We start from the raw sequence: 14,716 nt of genomic DNA on the forward strand, positions 1-14,716 counted from the left end.
AACAAAGAACTATTAATAAAGCTTTCGCAAAAAAAAAAAAAAAAAACTATTAATAAAGAGTTGATTAGATGAAGTGCACTTTACCAAAAGAATATTCGAGTGGAATAAATCTCACTCGGAACATGAATTTCTGAGTGCTTATATACACATCATAATGGTACACACTATTTTGTCAATGTCACGTCTCAATCTAAAAATATATATAATTTATCGAGTTGTGTTATGACTCACGTCTCGCAAAATATGAAAATTTCCCAAGATAACGTGACAAAATGGTATCGAAACCAAAAAAATAATAATGTACATGGAATTGTTCTCAAAACCCTCACCTTCCCATGCAGAACTTAAAAATTAGGTAAAAGAAAAGGAAGCTAGTCATATGTATGGTCTTAGTCTTCCCAAAATACACATTTTTTTTTTAAAGCCAGTAACGCAACCCTAAATAAAATGCCCCTCATTCCTTGGTTTATTCAAGTAGCAAGCCAAGTATAATTCGGTCGCATAAACCAAATCCAGCAGGGACGAAAGCGACATTGCATCCTTTTAGCCCCAACCATGGAAAATGTACGTGGACTTAAATCCCCCCCCCCACCAGAGACCACCAACCCAACAACGAATTGTATTTAAATTGCAATTTTGCCCACAGTTCCCAAAGCCAAAACCCACGTACCCGCCCAGGCCCACTGTTTCGGTGACGTCATTGCTGACATCATCACCTTTCTTTCTTTGGTGCCTTATCCGTATTTTTTTTCCTCGTGTTTATATGGCGCCCATGTGGCAAATTGTGTTAAAGGCAAAGCTTGCACTTTGCCGCCTCACACGCCCAGCGGCGGAGGTGTGCTTAGGCCTGCAAGGCCCTTGTCATCCCAAAATTCTGAAATAATATACATATTGTCTTTGCATTGTACAATTTAGGACTCTATATATATATATATATATATATATATATATATATATATATATATTAAATTAATGTTTGTTCCTCTACGATAAAGAGAAAGAGAAATTTACATTTCTCCCTCCAACTTAAAGACTCTTTTCTTAGCAATATAGCAAAGTTACTCCTAAATTTTACCAACATTAATTAAAAAAATAGCCAATCAAATCTTTCTTTCACAAGTATATTTAAGAAAATAGGAAATTAAATATTATCGGCTATTTATTTATTTACAAGCTTAATACTAGGAAAGAAATTAACCTTAAACCCTAATATATTGGCCCCTCCACATATAAAATTCTGGCTCCGCCACTGCCCACACCATTCACCGATGTTATTCCAAAGGCTAGAGTCTTCCTTCTATCTACCATTTTGATCATGCTACATGCCACCCACCAACTACTTGTTTCAAATATATAGATTCTACAAGAACCACATTTCTTCCATGCCTGCACCCTAGGTTTAGGGGGTAGCAACAAACTCATCTCTTAAACCGAAGTATTTATTTAGATAAGTAAGTTTTTCAATACGAGAATTAAATAAAGCGAGAAGCAAATAACGTGACCAAAATTTTGTGTATCTCATTTTGATTTTCATAGAATATGGAGAAAATGCACATGAACACTGAACCAACTAATTGTTATTCTCTTGTGATAAATCCAAAGTGCCAATCCATTATCCATCATCTTTTGAGAAAAAGCAAAAATTAAAAAAGCAAAAGTAAGAAGAGAAGTTAGAAATACTTGTGATTGTGGAAAGCAGACTCATAACACAGAAAATTTAAGTGAGTGGGTAAATACGACATCACTCTAACCATGAAGTTTCCCATCCACCAGAACAAAAACGTGCCGAAAAATTCTTTGTCGGTACGTGTCATGAAAGCAATGAGGAAGGTGTAGATATTTAAGCGGGTCGTGAAAACACCAGATAATTTTCTTGAGTCATCGAGTGGGTATATATCCGACGACGTGTAGGGCCCAGGGGCGGGCTTCGAACGTACATAGGTCGACGTGGCCCCACAAAGTTTCCACACGGTGTATGGGATGCCAACGCAGTGTTTGATTTTGACACGTCATCAAATGCCTTCGCACGCGGGAGTAAGAGGCGCGTGAGGCGAAGTTTGAACAATGAGCCAGTTGGCATTACTGGGTAGTCTACTGGCCAACCTTATCTTCTTCTTTATTTTTTGAGTTTTTTATTTCCTAAAATATATAAAAACAATATTTTTATTCATTTTGCTCCTCCGAAAAGAGGGAAGCAAAGCATTGTTATATTGTATGGGGGGAGAGAGAGAGAGAGAGAGAGAGATTGCAAGTGACTCTTGGGCATTCAGAGAAGACCAAACCAAACCCTAGATTTCTTTTCTGCTGATTCCAGCAATAATTCATTTTTTATTTCGATTTTCAGATCCAATTTGTACCTGGGAAAGATTCAAAATTTGTTCTTTGAAAGCTCTGAAAGGTATCATTTTTTTGTTCTTTTTTGTTGTTTTTATCTTATGAAAATATGATGATCATTGCGTTCAATTCAGGCTCAAGGCTATATCTTTTTTAAGTTATAAATTGGACATGCGATTTTATGCTGTATTGCAGTTTTTGGTATATGGGAATGGTATTAAGTATTGGTCATTTGCAATGTTTGAATCTAGTATAGGTATTGGAATGAATGCTTTGATGATACGGACCTGCTTAGTTTGCTATAAATTGGTTCTTGGTCTCTGTAACGATGCCTGTTTATTTCATGTTATTACAGATCCTGCTCAATTTATAGTCATTCCAAGAGGCAAGAAATCTTGGGTCTGGTTTATATTCTGAGATCTTGTTTAAGAATTTTGAGTGGATTGGGGAAACCCAAATAGAAGTTATTCAAGATGATGTCCAAATCGTATACCAATCTTTTAGATCTAGCTTCTGGAAACTTTCCAATAATGGGTCGGGAAAGAAGGCGACTTCCTCGTGTAATGACCGTTGCCGGAGTTATATCAGAGCTTGATGATGATCAGGCCAATAGCGTGTCTTCGGATGTTCCATCCTCGATTATGCAGGACCGTATAATTATAGTTGCCAATCAGCTCCCTGTAAAAGCTAAGCGTAGACCTGACAATAAAGGATGGAGTTTTAGTTGGGACGAGGACTCATTGCTATTGCAGTTAAAGGATGGTCTACCTGAAGAGATGGAGGTTTTATATGTAGGTTCTTTAAATGTTGAAGTGGATTCAAATGAGCAAGATGATGTATCACAGCTCCTGTTGGATAGGTTCAAGTGTGTTCCAGCCTTTTTGCCGCATGACATTTTGTCCAAGTTCTATCATGGGTTTTGCAAGCAGCATCTGTGGCCTTTGTTTCATTACATGCTTCCGTTCTCAGCAAATCATGGTGGGCGGTTTGATCGGTCTTTGTGGGAGGCATATGTGGCTGCAAATAAAATTTTCTCACAAAGGGTGATCGAGGTAATAAATCCAGAGGACGACTATGTCTGGATTCATGATTACCATTTAATGGTGCTGCCTACCTTCTTAAGGAGGAGGTTCAATAGATTAAGAATGGGTTTTTTTCTTCACAGCCCATTTCCTTCTTCAGAAATATATAGAACTTTACCAGTCAGGGAAGAGATTCTAAAAGCACTTCTAAATTCGGACCTTATTGGTTTCCACACTTTTGATTATGCTCGACATTTCTTGTCTTGTTGTAGTCGGATGTTGGGTTTGGAGTATCAGTCAAAAAGGGGTTATATTGGGTTGGATTATTTTGGAAGGACAGTTGGGATAAAGATCATGCCTGTTGGGATTCACATGGGGCAGATTGAGTCAGTGTTGAGACTTGCAGATAAGGAGTGGAGGGTAGAAGAGCTTAAACAACAGTTTGAAGGAAAGACTGTGCTGCTTGGTGTTGATGATATGGATATCTTTAAAGGTGTCAACTTGAAGCTCTTGGCAATGGAGCAGATGCTGAAGCAGCACCCAAAGTGGCAGGGAAGAGCAGTTCTGATACAGATAGCAAATCCTGCTAGGGGAAGAGGGAGAGATCTTGAGGAAACACAGGCTGAAATACAGACAAGCATCAAAAGAATTAATGAAAAATTTGGTGAGCCGGGTTATGAACCTATTGTATTCATTGATAGACCAGTCTCTCTTAGTGAACGAGTTGCATATTACACCATTGCTGAGTGTGTAGTGGTCACGGCTGTGAGAGATGGGATGAATCTTATTCCATATGAGTACATTGTGTGCAGGCAAGGAAATTCTGTATCAGATTCTAATTCAGAATTCAGTGGACCCAAGAAGAGCATGCTCATAGTATCCGAGTTTATTGGATGTTCCCCTTCACTGAGTGGTGCAATTCGGGTTAACCCATGGAATATTGAATCAACGGCTGAGGCTATGAACGAGGCAATTTCAATGGTTGAACCTGAAAAGCAGTTGCGTCATGAAAAGCATTATAGGTATGTTAGTACACATGATGTGGCATACTGGTCACGAAGCGTTTTCCAAGATATGGAGAGAACATGCAAAGACCATTTCAGAAGACGTTGCTGGGGTATTGGTTTGGGCTTTGGTTTCAGGGTTATAGCTCTTGATCCTAACTTCAGAAAGCTGTCTATTGATGCCATTCAGTCTGCTTATTTGAGATCTAAACGTAGGGCTATACTGTTAGATTATGATGGTACTGTGATGCCTCAAACATCTATAAATAAGAGCCCAAGCCAAGAGGTCATCTCTCTCATAAATACACTTTGTGGTGATGTTAAAAACACTGTTTTTGTGGTCAGCGGAAGAGGGAGGGTTAGTTTAAGCAAGTGGTTTTCTCCTTGCAAGAAACTTGGAATTGCTGCTGAACATGGTTATTTTGTGAGGTATATCCGTTATCTATTTGTCCTTTATGGTTATCCTTGCCTTTGTTTGCTTAAGTTTGAATTGTGTTTTGTTAGGTGGTATGCAGACACTCCTTTCTTTTGTTTGCTTAAATATGAAGTTTGTTTTTCAGGTGGTCTGCGGACAAGGATTGGGAAATTTGTGGGCAGAGCAATGATTGTGGATGGATACAGATAGCAGAACCAGTTATGAAACTCTACACAGAAGCCACTGATGGTTCTTCCATTGAAACCAAGGAGAGTGCCTTGGTTTGGCACCATCGAGATGCAGATCCTGGTTTTGGATCCAGCCAGGCTAAAGAGTTGTTGGACCATCTAGAAAGTGTGCTAGCAAATGAACCAGTTGCTGCCAAGAGTGGTCAGTATATCGTAGAAGTAAAGCCACAGGTGAATGTCTTAACTCACTTCCAATTTTTAACTCTCTAGGTGAATGCAAATTTTTGTCCACTTGGTGGATACTATTATATACTGGGATCTTCATCATTAGCATTACCTATTTGTATATCATCACAGTAAAAACTCCAATTCTTGATATCCTAGGATGTTCACCATTAGCACTACCTATTCCTAATTCATCACAGAAAAAGCTCCAATTTCCATTCTTGTATTCTTTTTCTTTTTTTTTGGTGAAGGGTACTTTTCCAAATCATAAAATTATTCTTAGGACTCGTAGCTTTGTGTGATTAAGCTACCTTGGCATTTGGCAAGTCTACAGTACAAACACACTGAGTTCAAAAACTCTGAGAATTTGTATGTAATCACTTGCCAATGGTGATATGAAGGTCGCCGTCTATGAGATAGGAATTCTTGGCCACGCCTTTTTAAATCATGATCAAGTAATTTTGAGGAATTTCAAGACAATAGCATGCCTGTATTTTTTTTTTTTCTTTTTCTTTTGGCTTTGGTAATGTGGGTTTTGACTACAAATAGCCTCATGAGAAAGATTTTTAAAAGGTTAAGTTATAAGGGTATGGCAACGCTTGACATTAGCTCATGAGAGAAATCTCATGGAGAAACCATGGTAGTAAGCTTGACTGACAATTTTGCAGACAAATGGTTTGCATGCTGATGATAAAAGACTACGGAATTCTTGCAAACATATAGATTCTGTAAAGTTCATATGATGATTGAATCCTTACTTTTACTTGTGACTTTTAGGGAGTCAGTAAAGGCGTGGTCGCAGAAAAGATCTTCACGTCAATGCACGAGACTGGAAAGCAGGCTGATTTTGTACTGTGCGTTGGTGATGATAGATCCGATGAGGATATGTTTGAGATTATTGGCAATGCAACGACAAATGGTGTCCTCTCCTCTAATACCTGTGTTTTTGCATGCACTGTTGGACAGAAACCCAGTAAAGCAAAGTACTACTTGGATGACCCTAGTGATGTCATAACAATGCTTGACGCTCTTGCAGAAGCTTCAGACTCTCCGCCCTCCTCAGATGGCGAACCAGCTTCCCCGTGAAATCTTCCTCCATGACTTTGTTAGACTCCATTATCTTCTTCTTTAAGCCGATGATGATGAATCACATTCTGGACCTTGATTGAAAGAAACAAATCATTTTCAGCTCTTTGGATGTGAATTGTTGGAGGAACGACTTCATGACCATTTTGACTGATGATTTGCGGCCAGTTCAAAAGCATTGGGAGCTCTGATTTCTTCTTTGATATAAACCATCAATGCAGAATGTGGATTATAGTGGGGGCTTGGTAAAAAACATAACTTAAATCAGCTCATACTGAAGATTTGATGGAACCAACAATGTGACATGAACAAATTCAATTGTTACTTCACATATACGCGAAGGTTGACAAGTCTGATGAAGGGGTGCAGGGCACGGGTATTCTAGAAACATTAGATTATGTTACTGGTGGGGAGATGGCATTCTGGTAGCAACAGGAGGCGTCTGCTGGTCAATCAAATCCCCATTGAAACAGTATACTGGTTTTTCTTTTTCTGGAGTGAATTTTCTTTGCCATTTGTTTCTTGGATCAAATCCTTTGCTTATTGAATCTGTAAATTATATAGCAATATTTGCAAGAAATGATCACGTTTTCAAAGAAGAGCCAAGTAATGCACCTTTCAGATCACTGGTAATTGAGAGGAGCATTCTTCAAGTCTAACCAATGAAGAAGCAAATGTTTACATGAAAAAGTTATGCGTTAGTTGCTCTCGGAGAGAGTTTTAACATGCATGAGTTAAACAAAGATATGCAGTCAAGTCCATTTTGAGGTTAAAAACTAAAATACAAGGTACAGAGTTGTAACAAGGAGAAGAACAATATTTAATAGGTTGGAGAAGGGACCTGGAACTGGACCAGAAAAACTTTCCTACCTCCGTTCATTGACGCTTTCTTTATATTTCTCTCATCACGTCGCTTATAAAAGTAGGAGAAAGATAAGTAGGGGGGACAATACAACTGGGTAGGAAAGTATTTCTCGACCCGGACAATTACAAACAAACAAGCGGGACTGCCTTGCAGTTTGCATTGAGAATCACATCGCTAGTTTCCAAAGCCGCTTCACGGTTTTACAACTTCATAGCCCAAGTACCAACCCAACATTATCTCTCTAAGTATGACCCCATATCTTATTTGCCTTCTAACACACAAGTAAATAAATTCCACCATGGGAAACAGAAACAGTGTTTGTTAGTTGTCAATATATATAGAACCAAAAGTTTGAGTATGTGGCAAAGGAATTGCTTGCTGGCAATTGCGACCTCTAGATCTAGACGCACACAAATGCTGAACTGAGTCATCTATGCTGTCTTGCAAGGCAAAGGCCCGTGAACCATGCTCAGACTCAGACCCTATGAAGCCTGATAATATTGGCACAATGGGACAGTAAAACAAAAGGATGATCACCAATTATAGAGGCCTACATTGGTGCTATAAATCAGAAACGGACCAAACAACGGAAGATCCTCGTCCTGCCAAGATTACCTTAAGCAGATACATACAAATGTGTACAAAAAGGTTGTTCAAAGCCCTACAGGCAAGGCAATGATGTTGCATACAATTATTTCATCTAAATCACTGAATTTCATGCAAGTTGAATAACCAATTCTGTTCGGAAAGAACATCACGGGTATAACTATGTTTTTCTATCCCCAATCAATTACGTTCTATCACGTGAAAAAGTCATCACACGTTACGGAACATGATTAATTAAGAATAGCAAAACCCTGTTATCCTGTTATATAAAGGTTTTTCTCATTCTATAGGATGTAACAATTACATTAAGCATTTATCAATCGAAAACAGTTGCAGAAAAATATTAATTGAAGGTTTTGCCCCAAAACCCATTTACTTGATCTCAAAGATTAAGACAGCAAACCCCTCTGGTCCACACAACCCAGCTGGCCTGTCTCCTCCATTACTATGATCCAAATCCAGATCATATTTTCTCTGAGCCACTTTCACATGTAGTTCAGGATGCCATTGCTGACATTGCTACTATTACCAGAGTCTCACTTTTAACATCTACTATGCCCGAAAAGAAACACAACACCACAAACCAGTAATCACATAAAATATGCTTTAGTGCTTCAAGTGAAAACTGAGCAAATATTATTATATTATATATAGCAAGGAAGACATTTAATTTTGTATACATTTCTGCTACAACCTAAACCTACCACTTTGGACCCACATTACATCCAATGGCTCTGATGCATTATTTACATTTCCTATCACCTACCATATCACCATCCGATCTTAAATTCTTCAATCCAAGACCCAGAACCAGCCATCACCATTCGATTGTAAATACTTGAATCCAAACTGTCTAAGTTCCAAAACAAAGTACCATCCACACCGGAGAGTGCAAATTAATCATCAGCTCGCCGGAGCAGTCACTGGAGACAAGTAAACCTGGCTCTGTATCACCGTCTTCCCAATCTTGAACCCTGGCACAACTGTGAAACTCACTGAAGGCTCTGTATCGACATCGTTCGGAGTCACAGACTCCATGTACACCTCTGAAAATCTGGAGCCTTTCTTGACCTGAAAGATGGAAACTTGTTGACCAAATGAGAATGCCAAGCAATGCAAAAGCCAAACCCGCATCGACATTTCTGCAAACGCCGCAAAAAATGCAGAGTCTGGAACCCCACCGGTGCTTAGGAGCTTTCTCTGGTTTAAATTCCCAAAAAGAGAACACTCCATCTTTGCGTGAACGAGTTGAAGGTACTTGGCCCGAGTGAACTTACAAAACGATGAACTTGGGTTCTGGGCAAGAAAGTTTTTTGAATTTACTGATATGAGTTTCTTGAATTTCTCAAAAAAGAGAAGCTGGGTTTTGTTGTTAAGGGGCAAAGACTCACTGGGTAGCCCAAAGTTTGGGTTGTTGAAGCCTTCAAGCATGGTTTTGCTCACAAATGATTCGAACGCAAAGCAACTATGGCTCTGTTCTGCGAAAATAGAGTCTGGCTCGATGAATTTGATGGCTGTGTCGAGATCCCAGTTTGCAGATTCCATTTCACGGATCATCAGCCTCACGAAGCTCCTTATGGATCTTAAAGTGTGTTGCTGAAACTGAACAAAATGTGTTGGGTTGAGCACCGAAAGCCGAAGATTTTCGAACATGGACAGAGACAGAGAGCCACTTGCGTTTAGCTTGTTTTCCAAGGACTTGGTGAATGAGACACAATCTTCAAGCTTTTTCTGGAGAGAATAAATGTCTGTGCCCTTGTGTTCAGCTTCAGACTCCAATTTCTTGATGGTGATCTCATAGGTCTTCATTAGCCCCTGCTGCTCTTGAATCTCTGCAAGCATTAGAGTGACCTGGGGTGAGAGATCGAGCTCTTTCTTCAAAAAGCTGCGTTTCAATTCTGATATGGCTTTGAGCTCGTCGACGACGGACTGATCAGCCATCTGAATAGCTTCGTTGTTGTATGGGTTTTGGGCCATTTGGAGCTCTGCATAGGCAGCTTTGATGGAAGTGATGCCAGCAAAGAGCTTGGCCAGCAGAGCTTCCATGACTGCTCTGTTTCTGGCTTTGAATTCTTCTTCCTTCTTGTCCAAATGCCTATGCTTTTCGAAACGTTCACGGTCCTCCTTGACTTTGGCCTGAGATGTGAGAAGGCAAATGCCATTGTTGGATGTAATTTTGCTGGTTGCGCTTCTGAGATTGATGACCTTGTGGAAAGTCCTAGCCAATTTGCTCTGCTTGTTGTGGTTGTTGTTGAAGGCTGATTTGGGTCTCATGGTATCCATCTGAAAACAGTGAAACTCAGATGATCAATATGATGAAAAGAATGAAACTTGTTGGAGGCATAAACTTAACTTGAGGGGTTTGTGGGTTTGTGGGTTTGTGGGGATAAAGGAAATAAAAAGTGTTCGAAAGAGAGTGAATTTAATGGGAAAGCAAAGCGCAAACTTTGACTATAAGATTAGGAAGGAGGCTGCAGATAGAAGGGGGGTGAGAAAAAAAGTTGGGATTTTTAAAGCGCGGGAAAAAGAGGAAAGAGAGTGCAGTTACTGAGAAAACAGAACAAGTACTCTCAATCAGATCAGAAAATATAAAACTCATATATATATATATATATATATAAGCTTTTATTTTTTTGGTTTTGGTGGGGATTTATAATGGTGGTGGTATACAGAGGGATGATGATGGGAGTGATTGATGGCTACCATCTACTCATGGACCCTACCTAGTTGCATGCAAGCAACATCCATTGGAGCACCACAAGACCCAGAACTTGTAGTGTTTCACTATTGGTCAACATGATTAACGACCTTAACATACACATAGATGCTGAATGAATCATGATGATGATGATGAACTAGGAATGTATGTAGATGCCAAAATGTGACATGTACGTAAGCTGAAAATGATAGCTCTCTTATCATTATCAACAATTCAGAATTCAAATTTCAAAATGTTGTTTATTAATTTTGGTGAGAAACAACGTTTAGCCAACTGTCACACCAATTATAATGTATGCATGTTCTTGTATAAACATACAGTTGTTAAAAATAATATGAAATTTAGGGCACTGAACTTCACTGTTGGTTGGCCAACGTACACTATGCAGCTGGAGCTAATCACAGTTTTTACTCTGCCTTTAGCCTCTAGGCGTTTATGTAGTTTGCAACTTGTTGATTATGTCCTCTGTTTTTTACGCAGAGAAATGGTAAAGGAGTAAGGAGATCGAACGATAATCTTAAAGTAATACATTGGAATTCACCAAGAAATTAAGTAAAACCTCAAATTGTATTGATTGATAATAAGAAAGATAGTTTATAGACACGCTAATGCGTCTCTTTTATACATATGAAATCTTAAGCACGCTAGAAAACCTAATTGAAAGCAAAAACTAAAATAACAAAACTTTCTCAAAATATTTCTAAAATTTTAAATACTGAAAACCTAATTGGAATGCAACTCATCGTTTTCTTCAAAACGACAAATCATGGGCATAATTCCAAACTTATATGGGCTGGATTTTGCTTCCGCAACGACACAAATAAGATCATTGATTATATGATGCATCTATATGTGTGTGCTGCGTTATCATGTTTTAAGTATTATTGGAACAATTGCAAAAACAATACTAAGACAAAGACAACAGGAAAAGGAGTTTTATGTTGAACTTTGTCTATAAAACAAGTGTTGTCAATGATTAAATATTTTAATCTTGGACATATACACATAACAGCTTTCATGAGCCATGTGGTTTTTACAAATTTAGAAATTGATTAAACTTATTAACCATTTGAAAATACAAATTGCAAGATAAAGACAAACTTGGGCTCTATAATATTTCTTGAAAAAATTTCAGACAAAGTTACATAATTAATTATGCAAATTGCGTCGTTTTGTTTTGTGCTTCTGTTGGTTGTTGGATATTTGTTGAAAAAACATTGAAATTGTTTTGAAATTTACTCTTATTTTTCCGCTTTCGGGCAGGCATGGTTCTGAATATTAATTAATTAATCTACGTATTTGTAGTGTGGGACCAGAGAGATAATTTCTCCATTTCCAAAAGAGACACAGCCGAAAGAAGATTGTGACGACATTACAGTCCTGACTGGCTGACTCCAGAGATTGTGGGCACCACACTTCATTTGGTGGTACACCCTTGCTTAAAAATTTTAATAATTGATTTCTTGTCATACATTTTATTTTTTTATATTCTCATTTCTCTCTTAATTTTTTTTAATCAAATAAGTTCAGAATCTAACACACATGTTGTGTGCGTTAATGTAGTGTGTCCTCTCCTTTCGTCATTGAGTTTAATTTCTTTCTCTATATATTAAAATAGTTTAAAATATTACTCTGCTAAAAAAAAAGTTTAAAATCTAAATTCGACCTCTTTTTCACATTAATCTAAGATCATTTGAGATAAAAATTCATAAGGTTAGGTAGGACACATTGCATTTGCAAATTTTGCATGTCAATTTAATGGACCAACATGGATTTAATTCAACTCCATTTTTAGTTAAGGGTTTCAGTCTTGCTTTAATAGCTCGAGGCGTGATCATGTCCCACAAGGGCTACATGTTCAGTGGACCAGATCCAAACTATAATATACAGATATATTCAAGAAACTGAGGGAGTGAAAAAAACGATGTAGATAGTGGACAAGACAACGGATATGTTTCTAAATTCAAATTAGTGGCCTTCGACATTATTGGGTTTATTTGGTTTGTAGACAAAAATATTCTCCACAAACCAAAAGCTTAAGGTTTGATTATATAAAATTCAGACCCATCCCTACACAAGAAAAAAGGGTAGCGTAGGCATGGAAAACTAGTACAATTTGACCCATAACCCAACACATCCACTTGACTTGGGGACAATGGTGTGTTGGATTTCCATGTTTTATGATAAGAAGAAGAAGAAGAAGAAAAAAACACCATAAAAAAAGGTAGAAAATTAAACAAACCAGATGCATTGTATTCATTTACAAATTTACGCTAATATTATAATAAAACGAAGATGATATGTTACGAACGGTTTCAACTCAAAATATGTAATATGAAGTAAAATATTTGGACATTTTAATGATATAGACGTTAAGCCGACGTCTTCTTCATTTTCTTGTGTCATGTCTGACTAACAAAATCATGGTTTATGTATTAGATTGTGCACGTCCATGATCATGGCAATATGTATTTAATTGAGATTATAATGAGTCTTCATTAAAAGATAACCCTTGTAATACACTAAAGTTAACGTTATAATTAAAACCAGAAGAACCCCTCCTCCAAGTAATTCCAACACACCAAAGTGGCAACTAAATTAATTCCATGCATTATTATTATTGTTTCTTAATCTTTGCATGGCAGACAAAATTGCTTGTTTCTTGAAATACAACATTATTTTGTCATATATTTTAGCTCCTATATCTATCTAATCTAGTAGGTAGCCATAAATCTATAAGTCTATGTAACATATAATTCCTTTTTCTTTTTTTTCTCTTTCTTTTTTGGCATGGGGATTTAGTGTATCATTACGCGGACTCAACAGCATTATATCTTTAGCTTCCCTTCTCTTCTATATGTTTAGGACACAATAATATTTTGTGTAAACTGATCTTCTAATTCCTCTTTTTGGGCATGGCCAATTTGAAAATGAAACAAGTCATCATGAGCAGATCCTTTCTCTGGTAATCATTTAATTATACTGAATTATTTGCATGCGATTAGCTTCTTGGTGAAGAGAAAGAAAACAGTTTGATTAGAGTAGTGTAAACTACGAAAGCAACACACGCGATCGTATTAAGTGGCACGCCATGATTACATTGGTATAATACAGAATTACATATAATTAATTAGGTACACAGAAATTATTCAGTTTGGTTATATGTATTCTACCAGTAAGGCTTGCTTGCATTGCTTATATGTATTATCAATTTTCAAAGAAGAGGAGAAGAAAACCATACGCTAAATTGTATTTATATTAATTAAAGTCACATACATAATTTTTTTGTTAGCACAAAACCTGATTAATATTGTGCAGCGTTTGTACAGAAATTATTGTGCAACAACCCAACAACAATAATGTAATTCTGTGAGATATTTTCATGCAAAAACCCAAGTGGGAGGTACTGTAGGACATTCCACATTCACATTGCCTTCAGTTTCAACTTTCAATTCCCAGTTGAAAATGGGGTTCAGAATTAACTTCATACTTGTAATTGAGATTGGAGGGGACTAGTTCATTTTGGTCCTTTGTCCTTGTTGCAGTGCTTCAGTGACAGTGCAGGATCAGCTTTCCAGGCTATGTATGAATATTTCTAGGTAAAGCAGAAATGTCTAATCAATGTGACGATAGTCTTTTCTTGGTCTCAATCTGTGAGGATATGGAATCCAACGCTTATAAGTTATAATGAAGTGGAGAGGTAGGTGATTGGAGTTGAGAAGAACTTGTATATCATGATTTAACTGATAGCTGCTAAGCCTCCCTAGAACTTATTTTGTATCATAGTTATCTCACGTGTAAACTCAGTGTAATTATCTTCATAGCGTTGTGCACTTATCTGGACTCTTGTCCTTGTTATCTGATATACTCTTGATTCAATATAAATACAAAGCCTCAGCCACACTTTAGAACATATCTTTCATGTAATTGATTGGAAATAACAAAACAGCCCGCGATGAACCAAGTTTTCTTCATGTGGTAGGCTAATCAGATAATCAACTATCGTAAAAGTTGTATGCCTCTAATCAAATATCTTTAGCTGAGTGCCCAGCAAGCGTCTTTGCCAGGAAAAATTATAGCATGAAGAATCCGAATCTAGTGCAAAATAGGGGTCAATTTTTCAGGCTAATCTAATAATATGTACAAAAATTAAGGCCAAAAGTTGCTAAAGTTGCAAATAATGGAATCCATCCAAAGTTTGAAGTTGTCGATTAACCCGAAGCACCATGATTACTAGTACATAAAACAAACC

General features: G+C 37.5%; 2 protein-coding genes across 2 annotated transcripts; one reads left to right on the forward strand and one right to left on the reverse strand.

Annotated features, from left to right (window-relative positions):
* The first annotated feature begins 2,166 nt into the window (after positions 1-2,166).
* Positions 2,167-6,900, forward strand: LOC117626556 (probable alpha,alpha-trehalose-phosphate synthase [UDP-forming] 7). Its single transcript, XM_034358293.1, has 4 exons — positions 2,167-2,398; positions 2,690-4,789; positions 4,921-5,194; positions 5,966-6,900. The coding sequence occupies exons 2-4, from the start codon at positions 2,808-2,810 to the stop codon at positions 6,272-6,274; spliced, it is 2,565 nt and encodes an 854-aa protein (XP_034214184.1). The 5' UTR covers positions 2,167-2,398; positions 2,690-2,807; the 3' UTR covers positions 6,275-6,900.
* Positions 6,901-8,338: 1,438 nt separating this feature from the next.
* LOC117626557 (protein GRAVITROPIC IN THE LIGHT 1) lies at positions 8,339-10,322 on the reverse strand. The gene has a single exon (XM_034358294.1). It carries the CDS (start codon positions 10,026-10,028, stop codon positions 8,649-8,651), a length of 1,380 nt encoding a protein of 459 aa, XP_034214185.1. The 5' UTR covers positions 10,029-10,322; the 3' UTR covers positions 8,339-8,648.
* Positions 10,323-14,716: the final 4,394 nt, after the last annotated feature.

This window comes from Prunus dulcis, chromosome 4 (genome assembly GCF_902201215.1).
Source record: "Prunus dulcis chromosome 4, ALMONDv2, whole genome shotgun sequence".
Lineage (NCBI taxonomy): Eukaryota > Viridiplantae > Streptophyta > Magnoliopsida > Rosales > Rosaceae > Prunus > Prunus dulcis.

What these genes read in the sequence shown, in the direction of transcription:
- LOC117626556 (XM_034358293.1), top strand. Translation starts at nt 2,808, where the DNA reads ATGATGTCCAAATCGTATACCAATCTTTTAGATCTAGCTTCTGGAAAC. An exon ending in GAACATGGTTATTTTGTGAG is followed by an intron (nt 4,790 to 4,920) that starts GTATATCCGTTA and finishes TTTGTTTTTCAG; the next exon opens with GTGGTCTGCGGACAAGGATT. An exon ending in TCGTAGAAGTAAAGCCACAG is followed by an intron (nt 5,195 to 5,965) that starts GTGAATGTCTTA and finishes TGTGACTTTTAG; the next exon opens with GGAGTCAGTAAAGGCGTGGT.
- LOC117626557 (XM_034358294.1), bottom strand. Translation starts at nt 10,028, where the DNA reads ATGGATACCATGAGACCCAAATCAGCCTTCAACAACAACCACAACAAG.